General features: G+C 41.3%; 1 protein-coding gene across 1 annotated transcript in view; it reads left to right on the forward strand.

Moving 5' to 3' along the window:
* The window catches only part of lrrcc1 (leucine rich repeat and coiled-coil centrosomal protein 1), a 151185-nt gene that overhangs the window by 79896 nt on the left and 45865 nt on the right, over window positions 1-25424 (forward strand). Inside the window, exons 10-12 of the mRNA XM_080194343.1 lie at window positions 903-1051; window positions 17522-17726; window positions 20894-21033. Coding sequence (XP_080050469.1) covers window positions 903-1051; window positions 17522-17726; window positions 20894-21033 — 494 coding nt within the window. The remainder of the gene's footprint in view (window positions 1-902; window positions 1052-17521; window positions 17727-20893; window positions 21034-25424) is intronic.

Genomic DNA, 25424 nt, shown 5'->3' on the forward strand with positions numbered 1-25424 from the left:
AACCCCCAGGCTTGAGCTCTTATTGGCCTGCAGGTTAGGATGAAGCACCAATTTAGTTACGTTGCTTTGTATTGAAATGGCTGGCGAAGGAGATCTGAGATATGTTCAAATCATTTCTTTAATATGCCACAGGAGTATCTCAAGATTCCAAATAGGGGTCTCAAATAATGAAACTGAAGGGCATAAAAAGATGCCATTGAAAAAAAAGTATATCTAATTAGATGCTAAATAACATTTAGTTTTTTTTCTCCCAAACTATCTCGATATGGAAGTGCCTTGTTACTTACAACCATAAGCTCCAGTCTATATAGATATGAATGTGCAGATTGTTGACTGTCAATTGTAGATGTACACAACAGCACTAGCTTCGCATATCTATTTTTCCATAATTTGATGGGTCATTTTCAAAAGTGGCTCAAAATAATAGTTATATTGTATGCTGTTTTACAAAATATACAAAAAATGCTTTTAGAAGGATTGAAACTATTCAGATAAAACTGGATAATGCAATATTTCTTGCTCATGCTATAACCTGTGGAACAAATGTATGTAATCTAATTACATTCCTGTAATTTTAAAATAATCTTACTTGGTTTGATTCCTTAATAAGACTTTCATCTCTAACTTGGAAAGTTGCAGATTCAAGCCACTCTCACGGAACACACGATCTAAGTTGCATTGTATTATTACTACATTGTTAATATTAGTGTTCTTAGGGTGGTGTATTATATCAAAGCCTCTTCTGTTTGCCCAAAGGGTAATTATTGACTGAGGTGCTTTTGGAAATCCTCAGGTAATGAAATGTGCAATGAATGTTCAAATTTATTTTTTGTTCAGCTGACAGACAGAGTTCCAATTAACATTTTCTGCACAAATCTAGCAGCCGTGATCCTTTTTTTTAGGTACTTATTCAAGATTTGGACCAAGAACGAGAGATGAGGTGGAAGGCAGAGCAAACTGTGAAAGAGTTGATGGACCAGATGAAAGAATTGCAAAATCAGGTGAACAAGAAAAGGAATTTTCATGACATGGCTGTACATACCACAGACAGGTACGTGAATAACCCTTGTTGTTTTCAGAAATTTACAGTGCGAATATAATATAGTTTATGAGTTAAATGCATCCAAAAACACCTTGTAAACACTGAAAAGTGGCAATGTAACTTAACAGACATAGAAAAATAGAAATCTAACAGTGCACAAGGAGGCCATTTGGCCCATCGGGTCTGCACCGACAACAATCCCACCCAGGCTCTATCCCCATAATCCCACATGTTTATCATACTAATCCCTCTAACCTATGCATCCAAGGATACTAAGGAACAATTTAGCATGGCCAGTGCACCTAACCAGCATGTCTTTGGGCTGTGGGAGGAAACCGGAGCACTCAGAGGAAACCCATGCAGACATAGGGAGAACATGCAAATGCCACAGAGACAGTGACCCAAGCCGAGAATCGAACCCATGTCCCTGGAGCTGTGAGGCAGCAGTGCTAACCGCCGTGCCACTGTGTCGCCCATATAAATTCTATAGCCAATATAAATTCTATTCTACAGTCGTACCCAACTGTAGAATAAACTAAAGCCAAAGTGATGAGATCACCTTCAGGATGTAGTATCTCATACATACCACTTGGGTTTTACACAAAGTGTAAAGCTCAGCCATGTTTAAAAAGTTCTCAGAATGTCTCTTGGACTTTATGGGGAAAAAATATTATTTTTATTCCTTCAATAGTTATACAGTAGTTTTTAAAAATTACTCAAGATAATGAAGACAATATTATGCTTTATCTATGAAATACTAAGGCTTAGTTTTATTTATAAATTCCAGATATTGCATTTGTGTTTCTAATTTGAAAAAAATGTATCTCGACACAAATGTTAGGATAATAAACAGTTACTGTGAAATAAAATCAGCAGTTGACTTTAATAAATGATGCCTTGTTGTGACCATATGACTGTAACATAGGTAACCCCCAGCACTTCAAACATAAACATAATCTGCAACAACAAACTGAATTTATATCATGCCTTTTATGTGCTAAAATGTCCCAAGGCACTTCACCGGATGTCAGCAAATAAAAGTTCATACCCAGCGACGTAAGTAGATGTTAGTATAGGTGATCAAAAAGTTAGTCAAAAAGTTGAGTTTAAAACAGCATCTTAAAAAGTAGAGAGATGGAAGAGAAGGAATTACAGAGATTAGGGCCTAGGCAACTAAAGGCAGTGATGGACTGAAGAAAATCATTTACAAAAAAATCAGAATTGGAATGCTGATACTTTAGAGATTTGTAGCACTGAGTCGGTTACGCAGAAAATGTGAAACTAAGTACATTTTTGTGCCAAATGTTAACTTCATTTTTATGACTATGTTACGACCTTAAGTCCTCCCTTCCTTCATGCTTGTTTTCTTCCCTCCTAATGTATTAAATCTGTGTGTGTATTTCTAATTTTCCACAACACATGCTAAATGGTAAGGCATGCGCTATGAATGTCAGTAATTTGCCTAGGGTGTGATATTGTCAGCCAGGGATCAGGATTTGATTACAGCCTTGGGTGACTGTGTGGAGTTTTCAAGTTCTCACCGTGTACAGATGGGCTTCTCCAGGTGCCCCGGTCTATTCCCTTCCACAATCCAAAGATGCGCAGGTTAGGTGGATTGGCCATGGTAAATGCCCAGGGTTACAGGGATAGAGTGGAGGAGAGGGCCTGAATGGGATGTTCCTTTAAAGAGTCAGTGCAAACTCAAAGGGCTGAACGGCTGCCTTCTGCACTGTAGGGATTTTATAATTGTAAGGATCCATATTTTTTAGTGGCTTGTGACTTTATGACAGAAGAATGCTTTTTGCTTGGGGAGGTGAGGAGAAAGGAAGGGAGTTGGTTCAGAGCCCAGAGTGTTTAGGGTTGCTGTTCGATATAGTATTAGGTTTGTTCCTTCTTTGTTCTGTGCCCTTGAGGTTAGTTCAAGATTCTTGACATCCAAACGTGCAGCTGCATCCTCCTTAGCCAAATTTGAACACATGATATAGGAGTTGCCTGCTCCTTCATTCAATATAAGCATGGTTGATCTTTTGCATCAACTCCATGTTGCTGCCTACTCCCCATATCCCTTGATTTCCTTAGAAATCAAAGCAATCTCTGTCCTGGCCTTGAATATATTCAGCAACAGAGCATCCAAAACACTCTTGGGTAGAGAATTCCAAAGACTGACACCCCTTTGAGTGAAGAAACTTCCCCTCGTCTCAAGCCTAAATGATCCACCACTTATCCTGACATTGTGGTTCCATGTCCTAGAGTCCCCCGCCAGGGGAAACAACCTCTCATTGTCTACCTTGAACAAGCCCCTTCAGGACCTTGTATGCTTCAAAGAGATCACTTTTTATTCTTCTAAAGTCCAATTTATTCAGTCTTTCATCCCAGGAACCCATCTAGTGAACCTTTTTTGTGTTGCCTTCAAGGCAAGTATATTCCTTAGAACAACAAGATTTGATGTCACCAAAGCCCTACACAATTTTAACTTGTTCTCATACTCCATTCATCTTGCCAGAAAGGCCAACATGCCATTTACCTTCCAAATTGCTTGCTATATCTGGATGCTAACTTTCTGTATTCTTGGCACAAATGCATCCAAAAATCTCTGAACACGTTAAAAGTTTCAAGCTCCCTTTTATTGTCCTCTTCCTCCACTTCCCCAGAAGATGACAGATGGTCTGCAGCTTCCACGTTCTGTATCTCCACTCAAGTCTCCAGCACGATGTTGTACAAGACACAATAGACCACCAGTCTGGAAATCCTCGCTGGTGTATCTGTCGAGGCATCCAAATCTCATTTTTAACAAGCCAATTGTTTTCTCAATGATCTCCTTTGTAGTGATGTGAATCCTATTGTATCTCCCCTTGGCATCATTGGCAGCTTTCTGACAGATGTCATCAGCCAGATCCTCCAAATCTGGCCCCTGCCTTCAATGAGCCACCTCCTCTGTTTATTTGGGTATGCAAACACTTGTATTAGACTTAACTGGCGCATGATTTAAGACTTGTGACAATTGACAGCAATGAGCTGCCTACTTCTGTTGAAACTAGTTCAAAACGGTGCATCAGTGTTCACAAAAGCTGAAAAATAATTTGTGATGTAATTGAAGCAGTATTATCAACTTGCACAAGTCTCTAATGTCACAACTTTCTGAGGAGACATTTGAAAATGCAGCAAGTTCATTTTTATGGCTAATTAGAAATAAAATGCTGATTAAAATACATTGATAAGAAACAGGCTGTATTTGAATTCAGTATATTTAGAGACTATTGATCATGAAATAAGGAATATTACAATGCAAAGACTGTTTGCTAAATTGCAAATTTGATCTTGCTGAAATTGTTTCACATTTCCAGGAATTAAAAAGCTGAGTTTCACTATGCAATTCACTGCATTTCACTATGGTGATCAATTGTGCATAATTTTAAAAAAAAGCAAAAATGAATCTGATGGACTGTTATTATATGAGCATTTAATGGTGTAACTTACTGAATATTTACTATTTACTTTATAATGCCAAAATAATATGTTTATGCAACTTCGTGCTTCTGAAGATTTTTCTGATCAACTATGCACATAGTTTATAGACAAAACATTTTAATTAATGAAGACATAAGTTTTGTGTCTAGTATATAAACTTCATTAACATACCAAACAGACTATGGAAGATGATTTGTTCTACAAAATCTGCTAAAGTCACGAAGTTTTTATGTGTTCACATAAATCCACTTTATGTAATCTTTCAGAGGAACACTGTAAATTAAGTAATGAAATAGGGAAAGAATGGATGAGATCCTTCAGTTCAATTCTAAAATATTCTTTAAAAAAATCATTAATGCTGTCAATTACCAAATATAATTGGGGTGTATATGGAGTAATTCCTACCCTCCATTAACTTAAACATGTCAAACTCTGCTTGCTGTCCGTGATCTGACTCACACGAAGGGTGAAATTTTCCCGTCTCACCCACCATGAGAATTGTAGCGGGTAGGACAAGACTGTGCAAAGATGCTTTGACCTCGGTGGGATGTTCCTGTCTCAGGGCGAGCGAGGCCAAAAAATCCCACCCCAAGTGTAACAAACCCATCACTGACCTAGATCTGTTCCAATTGAGGGGTTTTCCAGGGGGCTTTCCTTTGGTTCTATGTATTGAGCTAAACCCAGCTAATACAAAAACTTGCGAAAGACAGTATGCAGTTAAAGAGATTCTTTATTTGACCAATACGCATTTGGGGGAGAGGCAGCCAGAAGATTTCAACTTCTGTCTGACGTTACATTACATGTGTAAAACAGATGTACATACCTTTCCGAAGGTTCGTTTCTCCTGCCAAACCTGTCATCCAAGCTGGATGTTCCAATTACATTAATACATATTATTTACCTTGGTCAAAAGCATTCCATCTTCTAGCAGAATCTTTACTCAGAGGGTAGTAAGGGCGTGGAATGCCCTGCCTGCAGCAGTTGAGGCCTCGCCAACCTTAAGGGTGTTCAAATGGTCAGTGGATAGGCATATGGATAGCATTAGAATAGTTTAGGTTAGAGGGTCATGAAATTGGTTCGGCGCAATATTGTTCTATGTTCTAGAATTGAGAGTTCATTGGTCAACTGGACCCGGAATCCTCTCCCCCCTCCCCCCAACCCCTCACCCACCCCCCCGCAACCTTACCTATGCAAATCTGATGGATGCAACGGTTGCCCTTGCCACCTGCAAACTATGGGAATGGACAGGGAGTCATTTTACTATGCCTAATAGTTACCCCTTATCAGTAAAAGTCGAAGATGTCTATTCACTAAGTTAAATGCCTCTATTCATTTTAAAACCCTGATAACTTGCAGCTGCAAAGACTTTTGCAGATAAAAGTGAATACATTCTATACCTTATTGTTTCCAAGGAATGTGGCCTGTCTAGTTCTGCTTGTTTTTCATTATGCTTTGGCACAGGTTGCATCTTGGCCAAAGCTTACAAAACATTTGAAATTCCATTTAAATTTACAATGCTTATTCAAAATTCTCTACCAAATTATATCTGCGTCTCTGCGGGCAATACTTTAGCATTTTATATATATATATATGTGAGGCACTTGTGATTTCTCATTGTATATATGAGACACACTGAGATCCCTATTCTAAATTTGTCTACTTTGTTTTAATAGTCATCAAAACCCTTGGGGTTTCTGTATCCTCCTTCTACAGTTCCCGTTTAACACTGCCTTGATTTGAACATTCTTACCCTTGTTTCCAAACCTCTCCATGGCTTTGCTCCTCCTTATCTCTAATCTCCTCAAGCCCCATGACGCTCTGAGATAGTTGAACTGCTTTCAGGCTACTTGAGCATCTCTGCTTTTAATTGCCTTACCATTGCTGTCTGTGTTGTCAGCTGCCAAAGCCCTAAGGTCTGGAATTCTCTTCCTACACCTCCACTGCCTCTTTTTCTCACTTTCCTCCTTTAAAACAGAGCTTAAAACCTACCTCTTTGACCAGCTTCTGGTTATGTATCCCAATGTGGCACAGCACCAAATTTTGTTTGCTGCTACTGCTGTCAAGCATCTTGGAATGGTCAGTATATGAATGCACGTTGTTAATGTTGGAAAAAATGTTCAATATTTAATAGGATATTTTGGCAGAGATGTGAGTGAGCAGGTGTTGGAGACAGAGAAGCAACAGTGGACATTCCCTGTGAAAGAATGCAGGATGCCTCAAGCTCTGTTCAGTTGGGTACAACTGTTGAAACTGCCAGTTATCCATAGAAACAACAATTTTAGAGCAGCAACAGAAAATGTGAGAGATTCTGTGATCGTTTCAAACGCAATGTGTAAACTCCTGAAGAGAGATTGGAGGAGCCCATCTCAAACATGAGTGCCATGATAATTCAGGCAAAGTGCTTATGTCTATCTCTGTGGAAGGAGTGGTCACCTGCATACAGCATCAGAAGCACAGGCAACAGAATGCATACTTGCATTGAACAGTAGCCTGCATACTCTATCTACCACTTTGAACAGGATAGAGGAAAGCTTCACCTTGGCCATTTGGCTCTTGGCTAGAGGGAAGTGCAGGTGGGCCATGAAGAGTAAGATGGAGAAAGTGTGGAAGTGGGAACTCTGCTCATGGCACACAGACTGCTGACTTGAACCCCACACTCCCAATCATCCTTCCTGCCTCAGCCAGAGTCCCATTTGCTGCCTCCTCTCTGCTTGCCTTTGTGCAGGCTTAGTTGGACAGTCTTTGACAGGGACTCTCAGATCTCAGCAACCAGATTTGGGAAATGAGCAAACAGAAACAGAAAGTGCTGAAACTCTCAGCAGTTGGACAGCTTCTGTAGCTAGAGAATAGAGCCAACGTTTCAACTCATGATGACCATTCATCAGAGCTAAAGGCAAGGAAAATAGGACAAGATTTATACTCTGAGAGTGAGGGGGATTGTAAGCAATAGGGATAGTATAGACAAAAAGACAAAGGGAATGTAAACGGCAATAACAGCTAGGAATGGTGTTGGTACTGTTCATGACGTGTAAATGGCAGAACAAAAGTGTAGAATGTAGGAATGTGGCAGATGGCCCTAATGGGGTGGGGAGAGGGAGTGGTGGGGTGAAATAGGATGGAAAGCGAGACTATTATGTAAAAAAAAGAATAAGAGGAAAAGAAGAAATGAAATAAAATAAATGGAGATGGAGTGCAGGTGGATAAGAGACTTTATGTTTTGAAGTTGTTGAACTCAGTGTTCAGCCTGGAAGGCTGTTAAAGTGCCTAATTTGAAGATGTGATGCTGTTCTTCCAGTTTATGTTGGGCTTCACTGGAAAAATGCAAAAGGCCAACGACTGACATGTGGACAGGAGGGCAGTGTGTTGAAATGGCAAGCAACAGGAAAGTCTGGGTTCTGCTTGCGGAAGGACCGAAGGTGTTCTACAAAACAGTCACTCAGTCTGCGTTTGGTCTTTCCGGTGTAGAATAGACTGCATTGGGAACATTGAATGCAACAGACCAGATTAAAGGAGGTGCACATGACGCGTTGCTTCACCTGAAAAGAGTGGTTGGGCCCTAGGAAAATGAGCAACCTGCCTGTAACTGAGCTGAAGCCACAGGGGTAGAACCAAATGGGAGTAATAGGATAAGTTGGTACGTTTTTAATCTGATTACAGAATCTATATATGAATTATTTGCTGTAAGCCTTATTACAATTCTGCCTTTGGACTGCAAATATATTTATTGGATAAAATGCCATTACTATCATTAGTGGCCACTGATAACGCATGCCCACTTGACCCATTGGGGAGGAGTCCGTGGAAGCCTGAGCGTCCTGATTTTTAGCCTGAGCCTGATTTTCTGCCTGTATACCCTGTGCTACGAATAACACCAGCTTCAAACTGGGGCTCTGTCTCCAACCCCTCCCACCTATAAAACATGTGGCTAAGGAGAAGGTAGCTTGTCCTGTTGGTGTTGCAGCTCACTCTGTATTTCATTAGAGTTTCACAGTAGTACTACAAAAATTCTTCAATGCTGCATTGAAAACTGACAGCACCGGAGATCAGATTGCAGTCAGTAAAGTCCGAGATAACAGATATGTCTTCCCAAATGTTAATAATCAAGTGTAAAGCATTGAAGGTGTACTCTCAGAAGAAGTCCAGTGAGCACAGCCTCTCTTATAGACAGGGCAAAGCTGTGCAGATTCATTACTTAAAGGCTGTCAAGGATTTGCCTCGTAGCTACAGTAACAAGAATTTAAAAAGGCCTCTGAGAAAGAAATCTACCTAGCAAAGGTGACAACAGCATTTCCAGGGGCAGGTGAGTATCTAAAAGTGATCAGGGCATTTCAAAAGCATGAGAGCATTTAAAGATGATCAGGTATGAATTATCTAGGAGTAGAAACAGATTACTTAGATGACTGCTATATAAATGTTAAGTTCCTCAAGTAGAAGCAGCTTATCAACATGGTTTGGTGATTCAGGAGTATAGAAATGCTAACTAAGCTCCACAAAATTCATGTGGTGGCTTGTTAAAGCTAAGTGTACTAAGTTAAGGTCTGAATTGATTTGCCCTTAACACATTCCAGTTCCACAGGGGTTTCCGTGTATCTCTTAACAACCCTAATAAAAGTTGAAAGTAAGCAAGATCATGTTGGGTTTCCAAAACACAAGTGGTTTTCTGAGATTTACCCCGTCATTCCATACCAGAACCCAGGATCCCACCCCTTCCCCTGAACACTGTCCCCCATTCCCTTAAACCTTAAAACTTTACCCAGAGTGACTGATCACATACAGTTGTGAGTTGAACAAAGATGGCCATTGTGGATTTGTAATGATCAGGTAATGTCTAACTGACATTTGAATCAGTGAAGGTAACCAGTTACTGGCATAGTTTGTAGGGGTCTGTCTACTAATGTTGCTAAGATGGTCTTCCATATTTGCTGAGATTCTGTACAAGACATTATTAGTAAAAGGTGAACTGCATGAAATTGGTGGTAAGCTTGTGGCAAAGGTTGCTAATTGGGTGGGTGGTAGGAGACAGAGCAGGGACAATGTGTCATTCTCCCATTGGTGGAACGTAATAAGCAGCAATGGATTTGTGCTTGGGGCCTCAGTTTTCACAATATATTTTAATTACTTGGTTGAAGGACTAAAGAGTTACTTATTCATGTTTGCAAATGACAGGTAACTTGAGAAATACAGAATGTTGTGCAAAGGCGCAAGAAGCTACAAAGGGACCTAGATTAAATGGGTGACAGAACTATGGCTGTGAAGTAGTGTGAGTCCATCCACTTTGTATCTGAGAAAGACAAATCAGAATTTTTTTTAGCATTAAGAGACCAGGAGCAGTGAAGGAGGAAAGGAGTTGAAGTCCGTATCTATGTACACAAATCACTAAATAATAGTTTTCATGAGCAAAAAATAATCAGAAAGGCTGATGGAATGTTTCCCTCTACCTCAAGGAATGGCATGATGGCACAGTGGTTTGTAGTGCTGCTTCACAGTGCCAGGGACCCATGTTCAATTCCTGGCTTGGATCACTGTCTGTATGGAGTTTGCGTGTTCTTCCTGTGTCTGCATGAGTTTCCTCTGGGTGCTCCAGTTTCCTCCCACAATCCGAAGGTGTGCAGATTAGGTGCAGTGGCCATGCTAAATTCTCCCTCAGTGTACCCAAACATGTGCCAGAATATGGCGACTAGGGATGTTCACAGTAACTTCATTGCAGTATGAATGTAAGCCTACTTGTGACTAATAAATAAACTTTACTTTTTACTTTTTAAAATTCAAAGGTGAGAAAGCAATGCTACACTTGTATTGAGCCTTGGTCCGGTCTCATTTGGAGTACAGCTTTCAGTTACCTTTTATTCATTCACAGAATATGAGCATCCCTGGCAAAGCCAGCATTTGTTGCCTATCCCTAATTACCCAAGAGAAACTGCTGATGAGTTCCCTTGGAAGGGTTTAAGAGATTAAATTCTGGGAACAGGTTGCATAAACAGCTTGTATTCCTTTGAGCTTGGAGTGGTTGAGGGGTATTTTAATCATACTGTTAAAAAGGCATATGCAGAGAACCAAGTTCTTCTGGTGGCAGAAATCCAAAACTAAGAGGGGTCAATCTTAAAAAGAGAGCTGTGTCATTCAGGAATCAGAAGGCACAAGGGGTTGGTGAAATTGGGAACCTAGCCGCATAAAAAAACTCTCCATGCTGGGCCAATTGAAATTTTTAAGACTGAGATTGAGGCATGGATTTTTGCAGAATTTTGAAGAGCGCAAGACATATCCACGAAGGCGGATGGACTCAAAATTTGGAAATTCTATTCCCATATTAGCAGAAGCCATTTTCGCCAGTGGTTGGGAAAATGGGACACCCACTTATGGGAAGTCCCAACACAGCAATATCATTTTGCCATTTGAACTTATTGCTGAGTTCTTATTGTTTATTTTTGCTGGAACAAGAATCCTACACCACAGTGCGGGAGTGAAACATTATTAGAGAAATCATGAATGCTTATGAAAGGTAGATAAGAGGAATGGGATGGTCAGCTGTCAAGTCACTTAAAAGGCCAGCCCTTTAAAAATTGAAAAACTGCTTGCTGATGTCTGTGAATTGAAAACTATATATTCAGCAGTTTCAATCCTGTTTGTTGATACAACCCTTAGTGCTCTCATTATTCGTCCTTGACTGCTTTCTACAAGCTATCACTATCACTGTTGGGGGGCTGTACATTAATAGTTTAATTCACAGCTTTGAGGTTATTAAAGGAGCAGCTGTCTTTGCAGCACTAGTATAAGTACAAATGTTCATTTATATAAGAGAATTTTGTATTTCTCAGGAGTTGCAAATATATTGGGGGTGATTCTCCAACAAAATTCTAAGTGTCGAATTTGTGTGAAAACTACAGTAAATCACATTTTTTTTCGATGGGAGTTTAGAAATGAATTTTCCACACTGTGCACTGCACAGTGCAACAGTGCAAATCACACTAAATATCAGTGGGCAGGCCCTATTGCCACTAGAAAGGCCAACAGCATAGCGCTGAGCGGGTCAGTGCGCATGGGCCAATCTGTCAGTGCCGAGACCGGCGTATGCGCTGTGGCCCCACACTGCTGGCCGCCCATTGCTACCCTGTGCAATCACTAGCACCAGCACAGTGCCGGGATCAGGCCTCAACCTCACTGCCACCACCACCATTTCCACCCCCCCAAGCTCGCCTTGATTTGCACAACCCACCCCACCATCACCGGCTGTCCTGACCCCCCCCGCCCCCTCAATGGCATACCCCGATCATTGGCCTTCCTCCCTTCCTCACAGATCCCAACTGCAGAGTGGCAGCGGGATACCCACCCCCACCAACTGTCCTCCCAGAGACCCTGCCCCAACAGGCTATACCCCTCCATTGGGCACCACCCCTTTGGCACTGTCCCATACCCCATGGACATTGGCACTTTGATCCTTGGACAGTGCCAGGGTGCCCAGGCTGGCAGTGCCCAGTAGCTGCTACTCCCTCTCTGGCACCCAACCCCTCAAGCCCCTATTGCACCCACCCTTCATTTCACTAGCTTCCTGCAAGTTGGGGCAGCGCTCCAAAAGCTAGTGGCTTGTGCTACCCAATAAACCTGTTGGACTTCAACCTGGTGTTGTGAGATTTATTTCTGTGGTTATTCCTGTCCAACGCCGGTGTCTGCACACCATTTTTCAGGCAGTCAGTTCCTAGCTGTTGCTTTGTGAAATTGCAGAGAGATGGCAGGTTGGGGTGGTAGACAGCCACGTGATTCTCTTAGAGGCTCATGGAGTAGTCCTGCTCTGTAAAATAATATCAGGGTCCTTTGTATGTCATTGGGCTCCATTTTTGCATAGGTTAATAAGGTTCCTGACTGTTTCAGTTGGACGCCTCAGCAGCATATGGAAGTCTCTGAGAAATATAGTTGACTACCTCCACTTTAAATCTGCTACCACCTCGGGGGAGTTAAACTCTCCTTTATACAGTCAATGTGGCCATGCACATGCATCGTCTCCCTTGATTATTGTAGTGGGTGTTCTGGGGATGAAATTAAATATTTTAGCAATTGATTTTTTTCAAATTTTAAAATGACAAACAAAAAAACAGCTGGTCCATGTTAATCCAGAATGATGTACCTTGTTCCGCATTTCCACCTTCTCTCTTTCTCTGTTTTCCTTCCCGTGATATGGCTTTCTTTGTTCAAGGTTCACAGGATGATAAGTTAAATGTCAGAAGGAGGCATATGAGCACCTCTGAGGGAGAGGAGTTAGTGTGTGGAGGATGTTCCAAAGATCTGAGAACAATGGAAATAGGTGTGGCAGAATGGAGGGATGATGTGATCTGGAAGTATGGTGGAATGAGTCATTTAGTCAGGGAGTAAGGTCACTGAGTGATATGTTAGAAGTGGAGAATAGGTGTGTTTGGAAGCTGGGTTGTGATGGTGTTAGGATAATGGTCTTGTGGTGTAGAAGCACTGGGTTAGTAGTGCCGTTGTGCAAAAGTTTGGGTTGGGAGTATGCAGGAATAGGAGGAATATTGTAACTGGGATTGTGGAATAATGGAAGATGAACAGTGATGTTTGATAGCAGCTTTCATAAACAACAAGACCCTTCAGACACTTTTTTGTACTGTCTTTCAGGCATTGAGCTTTGAAATCTATAACGAAAAGTACTGTCATTTCTGACCATGCAAATCAGTTCAATTTTTCATCAACTAAAAATAATTCTCACCCTACTGTGGTTATTTGAGATTGTAGAGAAGGACTGCTTTTAAAATTAATTCTAGATTATCTTTTTCCACAAAGCACTGAATTTTATATCTTGCAAATAAATGTTAAAGGAAAAAATAGTGATTAACATGCATTTAAAAAGCTGTCAGTTTACAATAAAGCCATAATTTGGCTTTTATGCTTTATTTTGTGTGATGCAAGTCGGATACAATGTAAAAGGGGCTGTCCAGTCTCACTGCTTGTAAGAAAAGTGTATGTTGCTTTATAACAATACGAGTCAAGCTGTAATAGGAAATATTCAAGACGTAAGCAGGACACATATAAAGAAGTGGATATATAGAAAGAAGTGCTTACAACACAATCTCTGTTAAAACTGACTCCTGTGCTGCTAAAGGTGAGTCAGGGATTTACTGAATATCAGTGAAAATGATTTTGTCAGGTTTTCTCATTCCGAACTAACTCATTCTTTGTAGTTTGCTCATAATATATGTGAGCAAACAAAAATTAATGTATCTCACTTTATGACAAGTCTTCAATGTATAATGTAAGGGTAATATCAAAGGAGTATGAAAAAAGGACAATCCCATTTATATTAGCTACCTAAACAGTAATCTGGTCCTTTGGTAGTCCAAATAGAGGCAACCTTCTTTCATTAGATGATTTGGCTTTGCATTTTTAATTGTTGTAAATCAGAATGTCTAAAATATGAAATAGTTTGCATACGCATAGATTTTTACTCCAAGTGAAGTATCAAGTCTGTCATTATTTTCACTAAGAACAGGAAAAAAATATGTATTAACATTATAAATGTTATGGCAGATAGCCGTCAAAATATCATCCAAACTAGATATGTTTTAACATTCACACACAATATAGCATCACCTATCCCCACACACACACAGTGGGCCCAATTTTACCATTTTGATTTGAAGTGCCAATTTTGGGCATAGTACAGATTTGACTCAGAAATCCGCTTTCAGGCGCCCCCATACACTCTCAGCCATCTCCAGTCTGATTCATGCTGTGGGTGGGGCCTAGCGCTGCCATAATGATTGGAGCTGTGAATTGCGCACGCGCAGTTAGAAAGAATTTGAAACAGCTCGTCAGATCACTCCTGAGCCGCAGAAAACGGAGAAAGCAGCCTGAGAGCGAAAAGTGGGAGTGAAAGTGTATCTCGGGTGGGGGGAGGGGGTGGGGCAGGTGGATCTCTGGGATGGGGGGGACAGATGGATTTCTGGGGTGGAGGGGGCAGGGGGGTCCGCTGCCACACTGTGGGCAATTGGTGGATAGTGGGGGCGGGTGGATAAGGGTGGCAGTGATGTGGATGGATAGTGGGGAAGTGGGTAAGGAGGACACACACACATCACTGCCCCCCTTCTCCACCACCCCCCCCCCCCCCCACTACCGAGACCGATTGCCACTCCTGCCCCCTCTCCCCCACCAATTGCCCGCAGAGTGGCAGCAGACCCCCCTGACCCCCTCACCAGAGAACCATCTGCCCCCCCCACCAGAGATTCATCTGACCTCCCTCCTTCACCCATAGAACCATACAAAATTACAGTTCAGAAACAGGCCTTTTGGCCCTTCTTGTCTGTGCCGAACTATTTTTTGCCTAGTCACACTGATCTGCACTTGGACCATATCCCTCCACACCCCTCTCATCCATGAACCTGTCCAAGTTTTCCTTAACTGTTAAAAGTGACCCCGCATTTACCGCTTTATCCGGCAGCTCATTCCACACTCCCACCACTCTCTGTGTGAAGAAGCCCCCCCGCCTAATATTCCTTTTAAACTTTTCTCCTTTCACCCTTAACCCATGCCCTCTGATTTTTTTTTTTCTCCCTTGGCCTCAGTGGAAAAAGCCTGCTTGCATTCACTCTATCTATACCCATCAAAATCTTAAACACCTCTATCAAATCTCGCCTCATTCTTCTATGCTCCAGGGAATAATGTCCTAACCTGTTCAATCTCTGTCTCTAACTTAGCTTCTCAAGTTCTGGCAACATCCTTGTGAACCTTCTCTGCGCTCTTTCAACCTTATTTACATCCTTCCTGTAACTAGGTGACCAAAACTGTACACAATACTCTAAATTCGGTCTCACTAATGCCTCATACAACCTTACCATAATACTCCAACTTTTATACTCAATACTCTGATTTATAAAGGCCAATGTACCAAAAGCACTCTTTACGACCCTATCCATCTGTGATGTCACTTCTAGGGAATTCTGTACCAGTATTCCCAGATCCCTCTGTTCAACTGCACTCTTCAGAGTCCTACCATTTACCCTTTACATTCTACTTTGGTTTGCCCTTCCAAAGTGCAATACCTCACACTTGTCTGCATTAAATTCTGATTGCCATTTTTCAGCCCACCAGAGATCCATCTGATTTCACTTCCCTCCTCCCCCCCGACCAGACAGCAATCTGACCTGCCTCCTACTCCTCCTCCTCCCCCACCAGACAGCAATCTGATCTGCCTCCTCCTCCTTCCCCCCACCAGAGATCCATCTGATTTCACTCCCTTCCTCCCCCTCCAACTGCACAGTGATCTGACCCGCTTCCCCCTCCTCTCCCCCCAACCAGACAGCAACCTGACCTCACTCCCCTCCCCCCCACAACCAGACAGCGATCTGACCTCACTCCCCTCCTCCCTCCCAACCAGACAGTGATCTAACCTCACTCCCCTCCAACCCCCCGACCAGACAGCAATCTGACCTCACTCCCCTCCTCCCTCCCAACCAGACAACGATCTGACCTCACTCCCTTTTTCCCCCCACCAACCAGAGAATAATCTGACTCGCCTTCACCCCCATCCCCACCACGGATCTGAGTCAGAGAGCCGTTGCAAACAATGAAGGCCCTCTTCAGAGGCTGGAGCACCCAATTTGGATTTTATTTAACAGGTCCGTAATGGCGTGTTCCCAGATCGGCAAACATGGCGGTAAAGGGGGAAGTGCTGGTCGAGTTGCATGGGCAGTTCATTAATTCAATTTAAATGTATTCAAATGCATTTATATCATGGTTGCACCTGATTTGGGCACGGAATGGATCCATGCCATTCTCGGGTCTTGGTAAAGTCGCAATCTGCGTGGACTCGGGTGCAAATCGCAATAAAGGCCTCACATCCGATTTTACCACAATTTCGTGCCCAAAAATGGACACACATTATTGGTGAAATCGGGCCCAATATGTTTTTAGGGACAAGGCATTTGTTCTGTTCAAGGATTTGCATTATATCGCGCCGTACAGAAAACACATTGCAGGATAATCTGCAAAAGAATGACAGGACACCATCTCATACAAAACATAATTTTGTTACTCATCAGCTATGTGGTATGCTTTCCTGTTGAGACAAAGGTGGATGTGGTTAACAAAACATAGCAGAAATGGAACAGCTGAAGTTAATTCATTTGCAGTGTCTCCAAGAGCTGGCATGAACAAACAGTAATTCTCAAGTGTTCTCGTTAGCTGCTGCTCCTGTGGTTTAGTGATTTTTTTCTTCTAATCCACTTGGGTTTGGATCAGAGGGACCCTGACATTTCATCAGACATTTTTTTTTCCCTTCTTTTTAGTTCTAGTTCCAAGCATTAATAATGAGTATATCTGGCTTTCTTGTTTACTTCATTGATACAAGCAGTGTCATATTTGGTGCCAAAGCAAATGCTGTTTGAAGGCGATATCAGCTTTTTGAAGGAAGAGGAATTTGTAATTCTTGCATTCTTCAATTGTTGAAAATCCAGTACGATTTGGTTTAACAAGAACTCACCAAAATTTGTGAATTTTTGATAACATGCTTTCGCTTTGCCTGAGTTTGGACAGCTTTCAAAATATGTTTGTATACTTAAGAATTGATTCCAGTGTTTTGTCACCAAAGCCGTAGAAGCCATGAACCATGTGGCATGGTGGCACAGTGGTTAGCATTCCTGCCTCACAGCGCCAGGGATCTGGGTTTGATCCCGGCCTTGGGTAACTGTGTGGAGTTTGCACGTTGTCTCTGTATTTGCATGGGGATCCCCCCAGAGATTTGATTTTTTTTATTGCCACATGTATTGGGATACAGTGAAAAGTATCGTTTCTTGCACTGTACAGTCAAAACGTACCATTCATAGAGTACATAGGGGAAAAGGGCAGGATAGGGTACAGAATATAGTGTTGCAGTTACAGGTAGGGTGCAGAGAAAGATTAGCTTAATATATGATAGGACCATTCAAAAGTGGATGGCAGCAGGGAAGAAGCTGTTATTGAGTCTGTTGGAATGTGCTTTCAATTCAGATTTCTGTTCTTTGTAACTTTCAGGTTAAAAGAGCTCCTTATGAAAGAGAAAGAAACTAAAAGCCAGTTACAAACTTATGTTGTAGAGTTAAAAAAGAAAATAGGGATCCTTACAGAGGAGTTAAGAAAGTTAAAGACTACTGAGGAAGACCAGCGCAAGATGATGCAATCTCTTGAAGAAACAATGTTGAAAACAGAGTCACAAAGACTGCAGCACCAAGCTGTGGAGGTAATTGAGTAAATAGCTCTGATTTATAAATGCAGTTTATTAATGTTGCACTAGAATGCCCATATTAGTCATCTGATGCCTAAATGGTTAATCCTTCAAAAAACTACCCTTCATTTTGAAATTTGATGGATCTTCTATGTGATTAGTCATGATGAGTTCTAAGATATGTTGCTTTCTTTCTGAGCGCTTTTGACAAAAAACTGAGTGTCAACAACTCAGGCCCTGCAGTTGAATAATCGAAAGGACCAGCCACCCAGATTGCTGAAAGTTCAGTTTTTGGAACCTTTTCTATAGCAATGCCTGATAGATTCTTTTTGGAGGTGTTTGTTGTGTTCCTGGATTTTGCCAAAGTGCATTGCCACATCCTCAAAGGATGGCAGAAAAGTAGGTGATTTGTGCACATGAAGACAGCAATAGGTATGGTGGCTGCAGGCCAGTGCCACTGGTTCTGCAGCATGACAGGGAGATGAAGCTCAGGCAGTGAAGAGGGCAAACTCGCAAGTTGGAGCCAGAGTCCTCCATGCCCCTTGACAGTGAAAGGCAGTGAATCTACCCAGCATTTCAGTGTGCCATGCCAGTTCAGATTCTCCTGAATGCAATCCCATTAAGTCCTCTTCAGCAGCACTTTTCTGCCAATTCTCTCTTCAATAAGTTGATAAATGGAACCATCCTTCCAGCCTGGCTTGGTTGCAGTCCACTCATGTCCATCAGCTCAACATGTGCTGGTATTCTATGCCTGTCTTCAAGATAGATTCAGTGCCTGTGTCTGAGCAAGTGGTTACTAGTGTCAGATCTACTGATAGAGCCTTGACATTAATCCCATGTTGTTGTTTGCTTTGTTTCTCCTACAGGCAACCATTCTTAGGTTCCTGAAAGCAGTGCTGCCATGTCCTCAGGTCCAGATTCCTGAAGTTGCCCTTGCTGGCCATCTGCTCCCACTAGGCGGAGACATTGGCAGAGTGGTAGTGTCACTGGGCTAGTAATCCAGAGACCCTGGCTGATCCTCTATGTCACAGGTTCAATCCCACCATGAAAGTTGGTGGAATTTAAATTCAATGAGTAAAATATGGAATTGAAAGATAGTCCCAGAAAGGATGCCCTTGAATTCATCATTGATTATTGTAAAAACTCATCTGGTTCACCAGTGTTCTTAAGAGAAAGAAATTTTACATCCTTATCCGGTTTGGCTTGCATATGACTCCGAACTCAAAGCAATGTGGTTGACTCTTAAGTGCCCTCTGAAATAACTGAGTAAGTCATTCAGTTAAAAGGCAATTAGGGAAACAAACAAATGCTGGCCTTTCCAGTGTCACCCATGTCCCAAGAAAGAATAATTGAAAAAAAACAAACTCCCTTTTGAGGGGAGTCTTTGATGGTCTGCTGGCCTCCTCTCGAACCATGGTGTCCCCTGTCATGCTCTCCTTCACCATTAATGTTTTCAAATCCACATTCATCACTTTGGATCTCTGGTATACAGTTTGGAACAATTTTCATTTTGCACATCTTTTGTCTGGCTTTTCTTTAAGAGACAGTCTGCTTTTAAAAGACTGTTCAATATGGCAGACAACACTGCTGGGAGCTCTCGCACTGTGCAGAGCTCACTGGCAGGAGCAGAAAAAAAACATGAGAGGTGGAACAGCTAGTGCCACAACCATTCAGGTGAGATGGGTACATACATTTTAGATCTTAACCATCTCTACCTTAACAATTGAACAGGCAACAAATTGCAGCCCCAATTGCAACCCCTGTTTTCAATAAACAAAATTTTCTTTAACAAAATATAAAGTTTCCTCCTGTAGACCAAACTTGTAATATGATACTCTGGCAGGTAGTTTAAAAAAGAGTAATTATTTGGTAGTACAGAACTTCTGTATTGCTGAAAAACAAACATGTTGAAGCTTTTCATCTTGCACTTGCCAGGACTGTTCTCAAGAATACTAATATAAGGGGAAATCAGCAACTTCCATTACGCCGGCAACCAATTTAAGATTGTCAATCGAACTCTGTGACATATTTGCATGTATTGGAAGCTGCATATATTAATATACTGGGCCCTATCCTTTGCAAATAGAAAGAACATGTACAGACACTTCATCTGTTTCAGCTAACAAAATAAGTGATAACCATTCACAAACACATTCCTCAGGACAATGCCTTGACCAATCAGTGTCAAGGTTTCTGGTTTAAATCTTTAATAACGCTGCCAAGTTAACTGTCAGTCAGAATCAACTAGTGCATCCCCCGTGGCATTGCACCTATCAATTAGAGTCCAATTCGCACTCTCTGATCAGTATAAATTATTATTTGTCACTTTTATATTGGTACTCTTGTGAAATGTCTTGATACTTGCAAGACCAAAACTTCAACATGTCTGTATATGTTTTGTAACTTTTGAGGGAAGCTTTTTCTAGTTATATATTCTGGATTGCTAATTGAAGTTTTGATCAATATCGGAGGAAATAATGAGCCTTCGAAGCATGTGACATCAAAGCTTAATTTGTCCAGAACTAACTCAATTTGCATTGTGATTTTGGGAATGCTGATTATTTTGATGCTTTCTTATTTTTCAGTATATGTACAAAGTATAGTTATGAATCTTCCACAGCCTTTGGTAAAAGGCATGTTTGTACTTCAATGTAAAAAGAGTGCAATGTTGAAATACATTTCTTTTATTCCGCTAATGCTATGGATTAAGAAATTATTCTGGATTTCAAAAATACCTAATTCCACATGACAATCACTTTCATAAATTTACAGTACATCATATGCTGATATGCAGTTAAACCCAGTTAGCATTTTAAAAATGTGAACAATTTCTATGTTTAAAGAATTAACAGCGCTAAAAAGCCATTGTTTATAGTCCTATAAAAGAGGACACTCAGTTTGAAGGACTTTAAAGCATGGTATGGATTTTGCTGTATCAATGAATGAACACTGAACCTGCCCTTGATGGATCCTTGGTCTTTATCTGATACTGTCCTGGAATTCTGGAAGTCTCACCATACGATGCCCCTTTTTTCCCCAAAGATTCACAATGTTTTGCTAAGTTTCTGTTTTATACCAGTATGGAAGAGGTAATTAAAAAACTAGCAAACTTATGGGGATATTCTACAATTATGACTGATTTATTGTGACATTTTAATGAATTTAGCGATTTCTGTGCGCAGATGAAACGCATTCAAGAAGCAGAGCTAAAAGCTTCGTCAGCCCAAAGAGAAGGAGAGTTATTGCAGATTTCCCTCCATCAGCAGAAAGAAAAAGTTCAACAGCTTCAGGAGCTCCTCGCTTCTAGAGAGCAAGCACACAGGTATGGGGAGTAATGAATGCCAGGTTGGTATTAATTTGCATAACTGATAGATCTTCCGATCTTCTTTTGGTAATTGTTTACTCTAATATGCAAAGATTAGTGATTTTGTGGAGCGCCACTGAAGATTAAACCCAAGTTTAAAAACTTGCAAATTAATAAATATTTTGTAAAATCTTATATTTAATCCATTGGCTTATGTTGTAAGAATACAGGAAACTGGAAATACTCAGCAGGTCAGGCACCATCTGTGGAGAGAGACAGAGATGATGTTCAGGTCGATGAAAATAGTTCTGATATAAGATTAACGTTAACCCTGTCAAACTATGTGATTCCACTTACATCATTGTGGTTGACTCTTAAATGCCTCTGAAATAGCCTAGCAAGCTACCCAAACTGCTAAAATGTCTAAAAGGTATCAACCTACACACCAGAAACAACAATTGTAAACTCAGCCTTGTCGACCCTGCCAGGCCCCACATACTAATATCTGGACACTAATGCCAAAATTGGAAGAGCTGTCTCCCAGACTAGTTAACCAACAGGCTGACATAGTCATATTCACAGAATCATACATTGCAGATAATATCCCAGACACCACTATCATCATCCCTGGGTATGTCCTGTTCTAATGGTATGATGTACCCAGCAGAGGTGGCAACACATGGTATACAGTCAGGAGGGAGTTGCCTTGGGAGTCCTCAACATCGACTCTGGATCCCATGATGTCTTGTCTTTCTGCCAAACATGGGCAAGGAAACCTTCAGCTGATTACCATGGACTGTCAGCTGATGAATCAGTACTGCTCCATATTGAACACTGAGGAAGCACTGAGGGTGGCAAGGGCACAGAATGTACTCTAAATGGGAGACTTCAGGGAACCAACCAAAGGGAAACACTTACTTGACCTCATCCTCATCAACCTGCTTGTCGCAGATGCATCTGTCTATGACAGCATTGGTAGGAGTGACCACTGCACCACTAGCTTCTGTGTGACTTCATTAAGCATGGATCCTTACTAGATCGAGACTGCCAGCCGACCCGTCCATTCGTACAAGCTTGGTCTTGTTCCTCCCCTGGAATTGCCTGTCCCTTGAACTCTGTAAGGTTCCTCAGTTTGGGTAGGACCACTCCCATCTTCTCTCTTTTCTATTGTGCCATAAGCTTTCCCTATAAAAAGGGAAAAGATGGGATTGAGATCAATCGAGTTTCATGTATCTTCCTCATACTTCCACTCTTCTAAATAGCCCACCAGATTGTGAGTAATGTGATTTATGTACTGCAGGTTGTCCACAAGGATTCTGGAGCAGCACCCTTCCGAGTGCTGAACCCACACAAGTTGAAGGAAAAGAAACACAGAAGCATGTAATTAGAGGTGCTTGCTGGTGTCCTCAATGCCCAATCCCCTACTCTCACCTCTCTGCAAACAGCATCTTGAGTTCTCTGTGTAGAAGGGTTAGGGATGCACAGTAGCCTCTCCACCAGCAGACTAGATGATGTGCATCGCCTTATCACATTGTGTAGTTCTTTTATGCATGGGCCGCACAAATGGTGCTCTTATCACTGAGATCCATATTCTCAGTAAGGTGAATGAGTAGTTGAGGGTTCACTTACCCCGGTGGCCTATATGAGGTCCTTCATCCATTTCCTGCACTGTAGGCCAGTCCTTCAGTAGAGCCCTGGGCACCTTCCTCCATTGCAGCATTGATCACATGGCTTGGCCTCCCCCTTCCATCCTTGGGGTACAGGACATCCCTCCTGGCCTCGACTGGATTGAGCAGTATACAAGGGAACCATTGCTGAATCTGTGGATTGGAATTTCTTGAGATCACCAACCTATCTTCTCCTTCCATGGTGGGCTCATGACAAAGAAGTTGATGTCCAGTCTCCTTTTAAATATGACATCCGCTATGATGGCAGGGTGCAGGTCATCCAGCTTGCCCCACTGTGCAATACATTGGGAAATGCCCGACTGCATAATGAGGCCAGCATTGCGCAATTTGGCACACATCCCCACCAGGATATGCAGCAGGATACTCTCCCGGTCCCACCCTGACCTGGAGACTTAGGTCCGGAATAGAAAATCCCATCCTTTATTTCTTTTTGATTTGCTGCCAAAGAGAAGGATGGTGGCGACTGTGGGGAATTTACTACCCTGAATCTTCTATATGTTTCCCTTAAGAATGATCTGTCCATTTGATATAAGTATCTTTAAACTCCAAATTGTTTCTTTAGGTTATCTAAATCCTAGCAATTGTGTTTAGCTTCTGAACAAATCACAAAATGTAACTACAGTTTGACTTTAATCAATCGTAGCACCTGGTGTTTTAATTTTGTAGTCTCCTAGTGTATTTATGCTAACTTTGAAAAGAAAGATATATAGGATGATCAATGTGACTTTTTAATATTAAGAGTTGTAACTTATTTAGTTGGCCTCTTGGCAATTAAAAACTGCAACGTACAACCAAACGGCTAAGCAATAATAAATGTGTCTGTTCAGTCTTTCCAGCATAGTTTCATTACAATACTGTCAATGACTTTGCTGAGAGAATTACTTAATCTGTCATCTACTTGACCAGACTTTATTATGTTCTGTTTTTTTAATTTAGCTTGCTTCTAACAGAACAATATTGGTGCAGTTTTATGTTGCATCACGAATGATATTTGGGAATTTCATACAGCTTCTCTAATCAATTGCTGCAGTTTCTCATTTGGGAAGGCATGACTTAAATGGGACACTGAATATTTATGGACAGTTGATTAGATTTAGTTGTTTGCTTTAGTTACTGCATGAAAACGAGGTAAGTAACAGTTGCTTTTTAACTAATTTAATTACTTTTAGTCATCATTTATCACTGTACTCTTGATAAAAAGTTGCTATTATGTATGGCTTTTACATTAAAATGAAAATAATTTATGACTTTTACATTAAAATGAAAATTATTTAAGGAATAGTCATTGAAATATTTTTATTTTTTAAGAGTGTATCAAAGCAAAAAGGAATATTTTTGTATATGCAATAATTTTGCATTTGCATTTTGATTCACATTTCTTAATGTTTCCAGTTAATCTACATAGGAAAAAAAAATTTTATAACCTACAATGTCAGCTCCAGGGATACTATGGTAGATTGAGTTTGCAGTTACTTCTGACTTCTTCGTCGAAAATGGGGAGAAAATGCCAGAAAAGACAGAGTTTTCATTGTCGGCGCATGGGTATGGGCTGCCAGCTGACACAGAAAAGAGTTTGGAGGCAGCTTAAGTTCTCAGCCAAGAATGCACGAAGAAGCTTGGCTCAGACCCCAGAAATCCATTTGAGTGATGAAACTACTAAGCTTCAGATAAAATATTGCTTAATTGAGAAATCTGCTCTCTGACTCTTTCTGTCAATTGCACAAGATTATTTTCACAAGATGAAGCGATTTCAAGTGCTTGCAATTTTAGCAGTTGATACTTTACAGGATCTGCCTAATTGACACTTTTATTGGCTATAGTAAGAAAGTGCCGATTTATCAGTGATAGCTTACTAAATATTTTTACATGTTCTATTGTCACCATAGCATTCGTTGGTTTTCTACCATGTGAAGTAGGTGAATGGGCATGGAATGAGGGCCAGAGGGGATAGTGGGGAGGGACGAGGCGAGTTGTGTGCCTAAGCATGGGGATCATGAAAAGCCATGAGAGTAGGGAGCATACCCTGGCATAGGGGACATGAGGGGGCTGTAGTGGGGTGGGCTTGAATGGCCAAAGGGATTGGTAGTAGAGTGGCATACCTTGCATCAGGACCATGAGTACCATATCTTTCAAAATGTTTCCTCGGGAGATTATGCTTCGTATCACCTAAGGTGCCATGAACCATGACTCTGTAAAGCTGGCCCGACTCCATGAGAATTCGGAAGGACTGGGAAGTGCGATTCCCCACATTGGAGTGCATGTGCAACATAAACCACCCTGCACCTTAAAAGGCATTCCAGAAAATCAAAAACCCTGAGAATGGGGTCAGGGACCCTGGCATCTGATCCCAGCCATCATTTACATGCCCACGGAATCTCCCCAGCTCTCACTATCAAATTTGTTTGACCACGTTCATGCAAAACCCTTTTCAATGTTTTACTATGTTAAGGAAACTGCATAAATGAAAATTGTTATTGATTCTTCAGGCATTTCCTGAATTCTGCAAAAAATGTGTGAGAAGGCTAGTTTGAAGGCTAGCGCCAAAAATAAGTAAGCCAATGGATTTAAGTCAGCAGATATCATCAGTTATTTTGTGATTGCTAAGTTTCAATGAATTGAACTGCAATGTAATCCCTCACCTTCAGAAATGTCATCTTATCTTTATCTTCTATCTGCTTCTGCAATTTTGAAATTTTCTCCTCCCTAAAATTTGAATTCCGA

This window comes from Carcharhinus amblyrhynchos, chromosome 8 (assembly GCF_965287045.1).
Source record: "Carcharhinus amblyrhynchos chromosome 8, sCarAmb.v2.hapA, whole genome shotgun sequence".
NCBI classification, from domain to species: Eukaryota; Metazoa; Chordata; class Chondrichthyes; order Carcharhiniformes; family Carcharhinidae; genus Carcharhinus; species Carcharhinus amblyrhynchos.